Source organism: Eleutherodactylus coqui, chromosome 6, assembly GCF_035609145.1.
Source record: "Eleutherodactylus coqui strain aEleCoq1 chromosome 6, aEleCoq1.hap1, whole genome shotgun sequence".
Lineage (NCBI taxonomy): Eukaryota > Metazoa > Chordata > Amphibia > Anura > Eleutherodactylidae > Eleutherodactylus > Eleutherodactylus coqui.
In genome coordinates this window covers 4,160,814-4,174,127 of record NC_089842.1, presented here as the reverse complement: position 1 = coordinate 4,174,127, position 13,314 = coordinate 4,160,814, and the positions used below count along the sequence as shown (strand labels likewise).

At 49.1% G+C, this 13,314-nt stretch overlaps 1 protein-coding gene across 2 annotated transcripts in view; it reads right to left on the bottom strand.

Annotated features, from left to right (window-relative positions):
- TRIM29 (tripartite motif containing 29) overlaps positions 1-12,954 on the bottom strand; it is a 65,594-nt gene extending 52,640 nt beyond the window's left edge. For both annotated transcript variants that reach the window (XM_066606087.1, XM_066606088.1), the window contains exons 1-2: positions 12,151-12,954; positions 1,628-1,723 (exon numbers count right to left, since the gene is read on the bottom strand). In XM_066606087.1, coding sequence (XP_066462184.1) covers positions 1,628-1,723; positions 12,151-12,753 — 699 coding nt within the window. In that variant the 5' untranslated portion in view covers positions 12,754-12,954. The remainder of the gene's footprint in view (positions 1-1,627; positions 1,724-12,150) is intronic.
- Between the last annotated feature and the right edge of the window lie 360 nt (positions 12,955-13,314).

The window sequence follows — 13,314 nt, the reverse complement described above, 5'->3', positions numbered from 1 at the left end:
TCAGCAACTCACTAATGCATTCCTTATTGCTGCAGCGCTTCATTCCACCGACTACCGAAACCATCCACCCTGCCGGATCCATCCCCTCGTCCTACCCTGACTGCATCCACAAGGCGGCAGCATATGGAGGGACGGGCGGCCAGAGATGTCATCCTGCCTCCTCCGCTGCACCTACATGCCATGTATTATTATGGAGGAGGCGGAGGGACATCCGTGATCACATGCCCCCCCCATGGTCAACCATTGTGTAGATGGAGGAGAACTCATAAAGAGATGCGGAGGCTTCGGAAATTCTGTGGAATGAAGGACTGCACCAATACGGAGAGCATTAATTAGTAAGCTGCTAATAAGCTGATTACCTTAACATTAATTGGAAATAAGCCAACCGCTTTTAAGGGGTTTTCTGGAACTAAACTATTGATGACCACCACTCACGATCCCTGCCAATCACCTGACTGAAAAGTCTGCGGCGCTCCACTGAGTACTGTGGACTCTTCTCAGGCTAGTGATATCACGTTTATTCATCATGTGGCCTGAGAGCAGCTGCAATACCAGGCACAGCCACTATACAATCTACAGCACTGTGCCTGGTATTGACTGAAGTGACAATGGCACTCACCCAACCAGTCAGTGCCTCAGATTGCCCAAAGATTCCCTTGGAGATGGGGGCCCTAGGCAATTGCTCAGTTTGCCTCCATATCGCTGGCCTGAGGTGGAAATTTGGGTAAGGTCTTGTCAAAAATTGGCAAGTTCAGGATACAATTCAGCTATGTGTATGGAAACATGTTGCATTCTGCATGCAGCCTTGTCTATGAGGATACTGTTATAGAGCAGGAGCAGCCCAGCAGATTGATATATAGTTTTGTGGAAAAAATTCAGTACAACTTGTCATTTGTTGATGTAAATCTCTGTTCTTTCTATGCTTCGGTGGGCATTCAGATACTCTCTCACTGCTGATTGGACCAGAGACAGTGCAGTGTACTGTGGAAAGTAAGGTCAAGGAAGTCAGGACAGTGAACTACTGGCAGAATGCTAGGCTTGCTACACGCCCCCTCCTGACTGGATTGCAAACAGCCGAGCGACAGAAAAATGGGAAGAGCACCTGAAAATGAGAACCTACAGACATGAAACAAGGTGCAAACATAACAGATGAGGGAGACTGAGGGTTCTCTAGAAAACTTGTTGAAAACTCCAGTACCCTTTAACTAGCGGCCCTCAATAATAGTCGCTAAATCCACTTAACCCCTCTGCCTTTTAGCATTGTACTATGTTTCCTGCTGGGCTGCTCAGATTATTAATGGCCACCATAATTCTTGTTCTATTGCTTTACGCAGAATACAATTGGTTCGGCCGCCGTAACCCACGATGCTTCCGAAAACTTTATCATATTAGGAACAGCAGAAAGTAAAGTCTTAAAAGGATCCAAACGCAATCTTTTAGGCATGTTACAATGTCCTAGCGAGAGTCATCCCGCTCCGTCGCCGGCTCATACGGCAGATGAAGTAGAATGTATCCGCGGCTCGCTTTGTAGTGCGGCGCGTCCCGGGGTGGGTGACAACGCTTTCAAGACCGCGGGCGAAGAAAATGCAGAATCAAAGCTGTGAAATAATGATGAGAGTTTTCTTACCCTGATGCGATCTTTCTCCTTGTGCCATCTCTCCACCTCGTCATCAACATCAAGTAGCTGCAGGTGAAGCTGCTCCTGGATTTCCGACAGTTCTGTCTTTAATGGAAGGAAGAAGAAGCGTTAGATCGGGCCGGTCGTTATGCTGGGGGTATAATTTATGCAAGGCAGCATTTACAAAGGCCTCTCCTACTGATCCGACTGTGAGCCGGCCGTGGTACAAACCCATAGCAGCAGGGACTGGACCGGGGGACACAAAGTATCTATAGACCCGGCTTGTTACAGGGTCCTCAGAGAGGCACGTACTGCCAGACGTTTTACTGCATTTCTGGGGTTGACCTGTAGAAACTTTATTTTATCAGATTCATGATCAGGAATGTTGAATTCAAATCCACCTCAAGCCCTAAAGCGACTGTCACCTGCTTTTGAAGCCGTCTCTGAGGGCCGCACGAGCAGTGACAGTCACACTGATCGCAGTGATCTGTCTGCTGCGGGATCTGTGCAGGAGTTCTGGAGAAACTTACATTGTATCAGTAGCAGCACCTGCACAGAGGAGTACAGGAAGTAGTCCTGCATATTCATGAGCTGCAGGCTAGCTCCACCCACCTTGTCCTCCAGCCAATGATGGACTGCTATCTGCCTCTTACTGAGCTGCCAATCATTGGCTGGAGGGCAGGTGGGCGTGGCTGCAGCTCATGAATATGCAGGACTAGTTCTGCTGCTACTGATAAAATGTTAGTTTCTCCCAAACTCCTGCACAGATCCCCACAGCAGACAGATCACTGTGATCAGTGTGACGGGCGTTACCCTATGCTGCTCCCAGTGAGGGCGGCACAAACATGGTGACAGGGTCTCTATAAGACAGGCAAACCCATTAGATGGATATAAGCAGAACCCACCAACTTAAGTGTGCTGAACAACAATCGATGTGTACGGGAGCCTCATAACTCACCCCAATGGTGGTTGTTGGGGGAGATAAAAATTGGGAATGTTAGATAATTCCAACATGGTTGATCCTTTAGTTCTCGAGGGGTAGGACATCCCCTTTAACTACAATGTGCTACAATGCTATAAATCACGTTATCATGATGCACCCGTCATGTTCAGAGTTATCACATCGATACACTGAATGGCCACCTTACTGCACATTGCCATCTGGTAACATATCGCTCTTCATTGGCCTTCAGAACTGCATCATTTAGTTGTGTCGTCCATCTACATCACAGGTGTCAAACACAAGGCCCGCGGGCCAAATCCGGCCCGCCGCCTCATTTTCTGTGGCCCGCTGGCTGTGCAGTAACTTCCCTCACTCCTCCGTGCTGCTGTCAGTAAGCGATCTTCTCTCGGCTTGTTCTGTCTAGTGCAGACAGTAATAGAGGAGTGCCGATAGCAGGCTGACAACGGCCGCGGAGGAGGGAAGGGGAGTGCAGAGAACATGATCTCTGCAGCAAGAAGAGCGATGCTGAGGAGGAGCAGCTGCAGGGTGAGAGCCTTGTGTGTGTGTGTGTCTATGTATGTGTGTGTCTATGTATGTATGTGTGTGTGTGTGTGTGTGTGTGTGTACGTGTCTGTATATATATATATATATATGTGTGTGTGTGTGTCTATACGTATATGCGCAGAATGGTGTGCGGGTGTATGCGCAGAATGGTGTGCGCCTGTGCAGGTGTATGTGAAGAATGCTGTGCGTCTGTGCGGGTGTATGCGCAGAATGGCGTGCGGGTTTATGCGCAGAATGGCGTGCGGGTGTATGCGCAGAGTGGCGTGCAGGTGTATGTGCAGATTCCTGTGCTTCTGTATGCGCAGAATGGCGTGCGTGTGTGCAGGTGTATGTGCAGAATGCTGTTCGTCTGTGCAGGTGTATGCGCAGTATGCTGTGCGTCTGTATGCGCAGAATGGCGTGCGTGTGTATGCGCAGAATGGTGTGCGTGTGTGCGGGTGTATGTGCAGAATGCTGTGCGTCTGTGCAGGTGTATGTGCAGAATGCTGTGCGTGTGTATGCGCAGAATGGTGTGCGTGTGTATGCGCAGAATGCTGTGCGTCTGTGCGGGTGTATGCGCAGAATGGCGTGCGTCACTGGCCACTATGGAGGACCTTATTACCAATCAGGCCACTGTGGGGTTTACTTTTACTTTTACTTTACTGTCTTACAATTAGAATCGGCCCTTTGAAGGCAACCATAAGGCTGATGTGGCCCTCAGAAAAAATGAGTTTGACACCCCTGATCTACATGTTTCTGTGCCTTGAGAGCACCCCCCTCAGCATTACTCCACCTCCAGCAATCTGTTGCCACCTGACAGGAAGGGGTCAGCAATTCATGCTGCTTGCACCAAATTCTGACCTCCCATCAGCACGGGGCAACAAAAGCCTGCATGACATTGATAGCGGTGTGCCGGACAGCTCTCTGTGTACGCAGGCGCCTCGTTGGATGTTGGATTTCAATGTGTGATCATTTTGTTCCCCAGGGGATAAGCCAATGACAGAGCTACCTGGCTGCAGCTTATCTCCCTAAACACATGAACATTCGATGGGTCTTGAACCCAGCTGACAACGTATATTGCTACCAGGAGTCAATGCCTCCAGTACATAATGGTGACGGCGCTGTAAGCTGGTTATACGCGCCGGCCGTTATATCGGCATTACCCTGCTGTTTCATTGACCTCACATAGTTATGAAATCGTTCCCCTCGTTCTGTAAATGCTGTGAATTCGCTCTTCTCACTTCCAGGGTAAAGTCTTTCCCACTCTTAATGGTTATCTCAATTAGATTTTAGCAACTTAATTAGCATTTTGAATGGTTGTGAAGGACCTGAAGGCCTGCCAAGGAGAAGCGCTGCTGGAGCCATCCCAGCTCACCCTGCTGCCCGTCCCTGGCACCGCGCCGCGGCTGGAAGCCTCTGAGCATTATCTCAAGGTCATCGATTTCATCGGCCGGACAAAGTTCTCCTTGCAAAGGTGAAATCCATTTATACAGTCTGAGCAGCATATTGGGCTAAATATATGTCAACCACGTAGTGTGGTTGGTCTTGAATCGTGGCCAAGGGCGCCCCCTCCATGAGGCCACCTGAGCCTGCCACCTCCGACAGTCTGCAGGACCTCAGAGGGGCGAGTCGCCACCCGGACAGGACTTATAGAGTTATCAGCCATAGTAAGGAATAGCTGTCAGCTGTAAGCCGGCCGGTAGCGACCCTACAAGCAGTGAACCAGCGTGAAGGCTTGGGGCGGCTGACCCCTCAGCGCGGTTCACAGTGTATCACAGGGGGTTCACTAAACGCCCCCAAAAACTAAACCTGCAACCAGGAAGGAAATAATGTACAGATCTATAATCCATCTTCTACGCGCCATCAGAGAGCGTAAAGGCAAGAGCCTTCTGTATTTATGGTAAGAGCTTGGTTTTGGTACCGTATCCAAGCTAACTAGTTTCACGAACCCCGGCGGTCCGCAACTTAGGGGAACAAGTGGCTTTCAACCATACAAGATCGAGCAACAGCAGCTCTGAGATGTCCTTACATTTGCCAAGCAGAATCTGAGAAACCAAAGTCTTTGGGTCCCTGAAGAAGTATGGATACAAAACTAAAACGTATTTTATCTATGTGCTGAGCTTGGTTCTGGTGCTGTATTTATGTGCTGAGCTTGGTTGTGGTGCTGTATTTATGTGCTGAGCTTGGTTCTGGTGCTGTATTTATGTGCTGAGCTTAGTTCTGGTGCTGTATTTATGTCTTGAGTTTGGTTCTGGTGCTGTATTTATGTCCTGAGCTTGGTTGTGGTGCTGTATTTATGTGCTGAGCTTGGTTCTGGTGCTGTATTTATGTCCTGAGCTTGGTTCTGGTGCTGTATTTATGTCCTGAGCTTGGTTCTGGTGCTGTATTTATGTGCTGAGCTTGGTTCTGGTGCTGTATTTATGTGCTGAGCTTGGTTGTGGTGCTGTATTTATGTGCTGAGCTTAGTTCTGGTGCTGTATTTATGTGCTGAGCTTAGTTCTGGTGCTGTATTTATGTGCTGAGCTTAGTTCTGGTGCTGTATTTATGTCCTGAGCTTGGTTGTGGTGCTGTATTTATGTCCTGAGCTTGGTTGTGGTGCTGTATTTATGTGCTGAGCTTGGTTCTGGTGCTGTATTTATGTGCTGAGCTTGGTTGTGGTGCTGTATTTATGTCCTGAGCTTGGTTGTGGTGCTGTATTTATGTGCTGAGCTTGGTTCTGGTGCTGTATTTATGTTATGAGTTTGGTTCTCCTTTTGTCACCCATTGGCAGCACAGACCTGGCATAGATAGGAGAGGCAGAGCTGTCAAGTCACTTAGCTATCCCAAGAGACATCTGGGTTTAGTTAGGGCCCCCTCTCCTGTTTACCCGGATTGCTGCCCTACCTCCCCTCCCCCCCTTTAATAGCTGCGCACCTCGTGATACATTTGGCGTTCTTCATATGAACTACCAGTCAGTAAATCTGCCAGTAAAGAGAGCTGGAGGCTCCCAATAGAAATCTGGGAACCATGTTTATGCGCCTCATACCACACGCCGACCGGTCAGGCATCACTACATATGAAGGAATGTGGCGCTGGGAACTTGCATTACTGGACGGCATACGTAGCATATTTACTAATGTCACACTTCAGGGATTCCACCGCTTGTAAACCGGAGCAATGTCAGAATGACATGCAAGAATTCTGGAAATATGTAATGTTATGTCAGTGCCCTACAAATGCCATAGATGGGTACAGTCAGTGCCCTACAAGTGCCATAGATGGGTACAGTCAGTGTCCTGCAAATGCCATAGATGAGTAGAGTCAGTGCCCTACAAGTGCCATAGATGGGTACAGTCAGTACCCTACAAGTGCTATAGGTGGGTACAGTCAGTGCCCTACAAGTGCCATAGAAGGGTACAGTCAGTGTCCTACAAGTGCCATAGGTGGGTACAGTCAATGCCTTACAAGTGCCATAGATGGGTACAGTCAGTGTCCTGCAAATGCCATAGATGAGTAGAGTCAGTGCCCTACAAGTGCCATAGATGGGTACAGTCAGTACCCTACAAGTGCTATAGGTGGGTACAGTCAGTGCCCTACAAGTGCCATAGGTGGGTACAGTCAGTGTCCTACAAGTGCCATAGGTGGGTACAGTCAGTGCCCTACAAGTGCCATAGATGGGTACAGTCAGTGCCCTGCAAGTGCCATAGATGGGTACAGTCAGTGCCCTACAAGTGCCATAGATGGGTACAGTCAGTGCCCCACAAGTGCCATTGATGAGTACAGTCAGTGCCCTACAAGTGCTATAGATGGGTACAGTCAATGCCCTACAAGTGCCATAGGTAGGTACAGTCAGTGCCATAGATGAGTACAGTCAGTGCCCTAGAAGTGCCATAGATGGGTACAGTCAGTGCCCCACAAGTGCCATAGATGAGTACAGTCAGTGCCCTACAAGTGCTATAGATGGGTACAGTCAGTACCCTGGAAGTGCTATAGATGGGTACAGTCAGTGCCCTACAAGTGCTATAGATGAGTACAGTCAGTGCCCTACAAGTGCTATAGATGGGTACAGTCAGTGCCCTACAAGTGCTATAGATGGGTACAGTCAGTGCCCTACAAGTGCTATAGATGGGTACAGTCAGTGCCCTACAAGTGCTATAGATGAGTACAGTCAGTGTCCCACAAGTAGCATAGTTGGGTACAGTCAGTGCCCAACAAGTGCTATAGATGAGTACAGTCAGTGCCCTACAAGTGCCATAGGTGGGTACAGTCAGTGCCCTACAAGTGCTATAGATGAGTACAGTCAGTGTCCCACAAGTAGCATAGTTGGGTACAGTCAGTGCCCAACAAGTGCTATAGATGGGTACAGTCAGTGCCCTACAAGTGCTATAGGCAGGTACAGTCAGTGTCCCACAAGTGGCATTGGCGGGTACAGTCAGTGCCATACAATTGCCGTAGATAGGTGTAATTGTTCAGTGCCCTACGAGCGCCATAAGCAGGTACAATGAGACAGTGCCTTACAAGTGCCATAGATGGGTGCAATCACTTGCCTGCAAGTGCCGTATGTAGGTACAATAAGTCAGTGACCTACATGTAACATAATGCCATAGGTGGGTACATTCTATGCCCTACAAGTGCCATAGGTGTGAACAACCGATCAGTGCCCCACAAGTGCCATAGGTGGGTACATTCAGTGCCCTACAGGTCCCATAGGTGGGTACAATTAATCAGTGCCCTACAAGTGCCATGGGAGGGTAGAATGAGTGATTGCCCTACAAGTGCCATACGCAGGTACAATCATACAGTGCCCTATAAGTGGCAGACGGGTACAGTCATTGCCCTGGAAGTGCCACAGGCGGGTACAGTTACTATTTATGTCAGTAAGGACTAAATGCCCAGACTGCCATGATGTACGCCAGCCTGTAATCTGCTGACATGGTGATGAGAAGTAGAAATTCTTGTAGCCCTGAAGGTCACTGCTGAGTCACGACTAGTTGTACAGTTACATGACGACGCCGGCAGGGAACATCCGTGGCACTTACCTGGTAAGGTCTGAAGTAAAATCTCAGAAGTTTGGACTCCTGCCAGGTAAAGGGGTGCAGAGGTCACTCGCGGGGGGCTCAGAGGTCACTTGCCGGGGGCTCAGAGGTCACTCGCGGGGGGCTCAGAGGCCCCTCTGTCACGTAAGCAGATACCAGTAGTATAAAGGCAGACCTGGACGATCCCCGGAGCTCCGCCTCCAGCGCAGGAACCATCATGGTGGGGGTGAGCTGTGGGGCATCTGATATGGGCACGATGGGCATGCCGGTCCCATGCCTGGGGGTCCGGCAGCATAAACTTGGTGACAGGTTCCCCCTAAATGGAGCTCTTCAGGTGGAGCCTCACTTTACATTTGGTGTCAGTTTTTAGTTGAAAGTTCAGTTGAGGAGGATCCGCCTTACGCCGCTGCGCCCCGTGAATGTCCCCCAACCTGTTTTACAGATAACGAGGCCCTTAGCGCCTTGTGAACGAAGCATTCAGTAAGACCCCACGAGGCGAGGTGCTGTTACCTGTCCGTGTACTGATGACATCACTGGCTGATGAAGCCCCCGAGGCAGAAACAGCGTTGTCTCCAATACCAGATCGGAGGCCGAAGCAGAAGCCCCACGGAAAGCTCGACCTACCATGTGGCCCCTGTGGCTCCAGCACCTGCAACTTCTACACACCCATAACCAAAGTACCCGGCAGGGGTCCAACGCTTCTGGGGTTTGACGCCAAATAAATGGCGCAGACGTATTTTGCTTTTATTTGCATCAATCAGAGAAGTATAAACTACTGTTAAAAGGGTTGTACTCTGATGCACCACAACTCCCAGAATGCACATCGCTTTTCTTAAATCCCCTCCTTGGACTCTGATATTGATGATGTATCCTTAGGACTGGTCATCACTGTGATCGGGGGTGATTGTTGCTCTGGATCCCGGCCAATCAGCTGATGAAGGGGCCGCCGCGCTCATGGGAGACCTTTGACCTCCTCACTGCATACCAGGCACAGGACGGTAGGCCTTGTAGCAGCGGTGCCTTGTAGAGCAGTCCCATTACTTCAAGGGGTCGGAGCTGCTCTCAGGTCATGTGACGAATAATTGTGATGTCACTGGCCCGAAAATAAGCAGCGGCGCTCACCCGAGCATTGCGGTCTCTTCGAGGGGAGTCGTGCGCAGCGGAACGAATCTGATACAATGACTTATCCCGAGGATGGGCTGTCCATATCTTGGGCCTGGAAAACCCTTTAAATCGCAGAAAAACCCTTTAATCTTTACAAAAAGGCCATGTTATACCGTCTATTATGCGGTACTAGATTGGATCCATCCAGTATTTAAAGGGGTTTTCCACGCAGACAACTATTGATGATCTATCCTCAAAATACGTCATCAATAGTGACTTGTTGCAGTTCGCCACTTGGGACCCTGATTGACCAGCTGATCGGGTGTCCGTTGTCAGAAACACTACAAACAGGTGTCAGAGTGTCAGCTGCTGCTCCGACCCCTGTGTAGTGGCCAGCGCTTGTAACTGCAGGCACAGCTCTCACTGAGATCAATGGGGGCTGCGCCTGCAATTACAAACGCCATGAATGAATACATTGCAAACCAAGGCTTTAGATGGTCACCCACATAAAAAGGCCTCACCCTTGTGTATCCAGCACTGACCACATGCCCCCGCACAGCGGATCAGTCCTGATCCCAGCTGAGCAACTATTGATGACCTATCCAGAGTTAAGTTTGCATGGAAAACCCCTGTAGGCCTAAATACCCCTATAAGCCTGAACACCCCTATAGGCCTAAATACCCCTGTAAGCCTGAACACCCTTGTAGACCTGAACACCCCTATAGGCCCGAACGCCCCTATAGGCCCGAACACCCCTATAGGCCCGAACACCCCTATAGGCCTGAACACCCCTATAGGCCTGAACACCCTTGTAGACCTGAACACCCCTATAGGCCTGAACACCCCTATAGGCCTAAACACCCCTATAGGCCTAAACACCCCTATAGGCCTAAACACCCCAATAGGCCCAAACACCCCTAGAGGCCCGAACACCCCTAGAGGCCCGAACACCCCTAGAGGCCCGAACACCCCTAGAGGCCCGAACACCCCTAGAGGCCTGAACACCCCTATAGGCCTAAATACCCCTATAAGCCTGAACACCCTTGTAGGCCTGAACACCCCTATAAGCCTGAACACCCCTATAGGCCTGAACACCCCTATAGGCCTGAACACCCCTATAGGCCTGAACACCCCTGTAAGCCTGAACACCCCTATAGGCCTGAACACCCCTATAAGCCTGAACACCCCTGTAAGCCTGAACACCCCTATAGGCCTGAACACCCCTATAGGCCTGAACACCCCTATAAGCCTGAACACCCCTATAAGCCTGAACACCCCTGTAAGCCTGAACACCCCTGTAAGCCTGAACACCCCTATAGACCTGAACACCCCTATAGGTCCGAACACCCCTAAAGGCCTAAACACCCCTGTAAGCCTGAACACCCCTAGAGGCCTGAACACCCCTAGAGGCCTGAACACCCCTATAGGCCTGAACACCCCTATAAGCCTGAACACCCCTAGAGGCCTGAACACCCCTATAAGCCTGAACACCCCTGTAGGGCTGAACACCCCTATAGGCCTGAACACCCCTATAAGCCTGAACACCCCTATAAGCCTGAACACCCCTATAAGCCTGAACACCCCTAGAGGCCTGAACACCCCTATAGGACTGAAGCTTCTATGGAAAGAGGCACTTCTGCAATGTTTGTCACCTAACGTCCCCCAGGTTGGGTCGGAGTGATGTCAGCCTGCGTAACTACTAACATACCGCACAAGGCTGCAGGCAAGCGGCCGGTCTGCATAATGCGCCGGCACACCCAGGGAGTGGCAGCACAACAGCCGTAGACTTTAGTTATTATACGCAGGCATTCATGAAATGTCGTAATAAGGAGACGCCCTCAGCCTGTGCTTTGTTCAGACAGGAGCGCAGCACCATTAAGCCCTAATGTATTTAACCCCTTCCAGGCTGCGCAGGTCTATATCACTCACTGTCACATGTTGCAAAAAAATGTTAAAAATATTTTAAAAAATCTTTTACTTTCCAATTTAATATCCACAAAGTCGGAGCAATTCCTCATGACAAATGTCATCATTAGAGACATGAAGATCACCGCGCAGTTATGACGTAAATCATCGCCTTAATGGAAATGTGACGCCTCATATTATTCAACTTTGAAGATGGTTCTTATAATTTATTCCTGTTTAAGCAAGAAACAGAAACAGGACAGACTGGAGGATCCCAGAAGGGTGAAGCACGGGAGTAACGCAATTAGGGTGATTAAATCATTACAGACGAGGGGAAGAACCTGTCCGCATCCTTAGAAGGAATATACTGGCGGCTCCTGAAGGCCATTTATTGGTTCTCCGGCCCGCGGTCATCACTGCCATACATTTCTATTAGAGGTGAATGTAGGAATATGGCTTTATTACAATGTATCAACTCTAATTCCCGGTGACGGGGATGAACCGCGATCGTTAGATGATGGAACCAGACAAATGTGCTATTCAGCAGTGTGAAGACGCGGCCTGACAGCCCCGATGGGACCTACGGAGGATTTACAAGAGATGGAACTATGGAGCTCAAACACATCCTCACATTATTATTACAGGTTTTCTTCTCCATTGAGTCTACAGAAATGAAACCCATTAAAAAATGTCTAATATCTATTTTGGAATATATTTAAAATATATTCAAAAACATTCCCTTCTTTATTGATTCACCAAAATGGAAATCAGCTTGACCTTGGGGCCTGAAAAGGGATTGGTCTGATATGGACACTTTCCCCCTATCCACAGCGTAGAGGATGACTTTCTGGGACCCTCACTGGTCAGAAAGTCATTCTCTACCCTATGGTTGGGGGATGATTTCCTCTCTTGGCACAATCCATCTCTAGTTGCATTGCAAAAGGGTAGACTTTTTCAGCTCCTTGTAAACAGACGGTAACTTAAGTATATATAGTATTATAGAAAGAGAATGGAGCGCTTACCTCTTTTACGTACTTCTCGGCCTCCACCGTCACAGTATGGTGGTTCTTGTGTTCTTGGAACATACATAGGTAGCAGATGCAGGTTTGATCTGTTTGACAAAACAGCTCCATTGTCTTGCTGTGAAGTGGGCATTTTCTGGCTTCAAAGTCCCTAATTGGATCCAGCAGCTTATGGTCCCGAAACGCAGCTCCTTCCAAGTGGGGTTTAAGGTGAGGTTCGCAGAAGGACGTCTGACAGACCAGGCAGGATTTCACGGCTTTCTGTTTGTTGTCAATGCACGAATCGCAGAGGACATCATCAGAATCTATAGTAGACCCTGAACTTACACGAACAGACCTGCGACCTTCTTGACTATCGTGACCAGGACTTCCCGGAGCCTTCGCATCCATTGGACCATAGAGATTCAGACGGTTGAATTTGATACTTCCAGTTGCAGGACTGGACTTCAGCACTGTTGTTTTCACGCCTCCATGGTCTAATCCCGGGCTGCTTCGGAGCTCTGGAGTTTCATCGATAGTTGAAATTGTAGAATTGTGCTGGTAACCCTCACGACTGTCTTCGCAATGGGAGCCGTTGGCGGTCTTTACATCTTGGTCTTCCATCGTCTTGGATTTTAGAGGCTCCTCGTTAATACTTGATTCTCTGTGCTGCTGATACCGTCGAGGGACTTTCGGCTTCACCGGTAGAGTAAGGAAAGTTCTGTGCTAAATATCTGACTGTGACTCACACCTGGACTGAAGAAGAAACCTGACTCCTGCCGATGATGATGACGACCGACAGCAGAGGAGATATGATGAAGAGATGAGACGGCTAAGGTTACACAACCCCATCCACACCCAGGAAGCGCTGAGAACATTCCTGCCCTGCCCTCTTTTACAGAATGAGGCTTCTTTTTTAATTATTTTTCGAGCTGGCTGCAACCTGTCCCAGTTATTAGTGTGGACAATTATCTCCTGGCTCGCCAACTTGCTGATTAGGTGTTTTCAAGAGTGGTGAGTGTCCTACATACAACTTAGAGGTAGACGATCATCCGTAAGCAAACCACGAAAGAGCAAATGTAAGGTGATAAATAGTAATAGAACAAACACAGCAATCCGGATGGTGAGAAAAGGATATAGAAGACATCAAAGATAACGTTTATTGACGACCAAAGGTCACAGCGC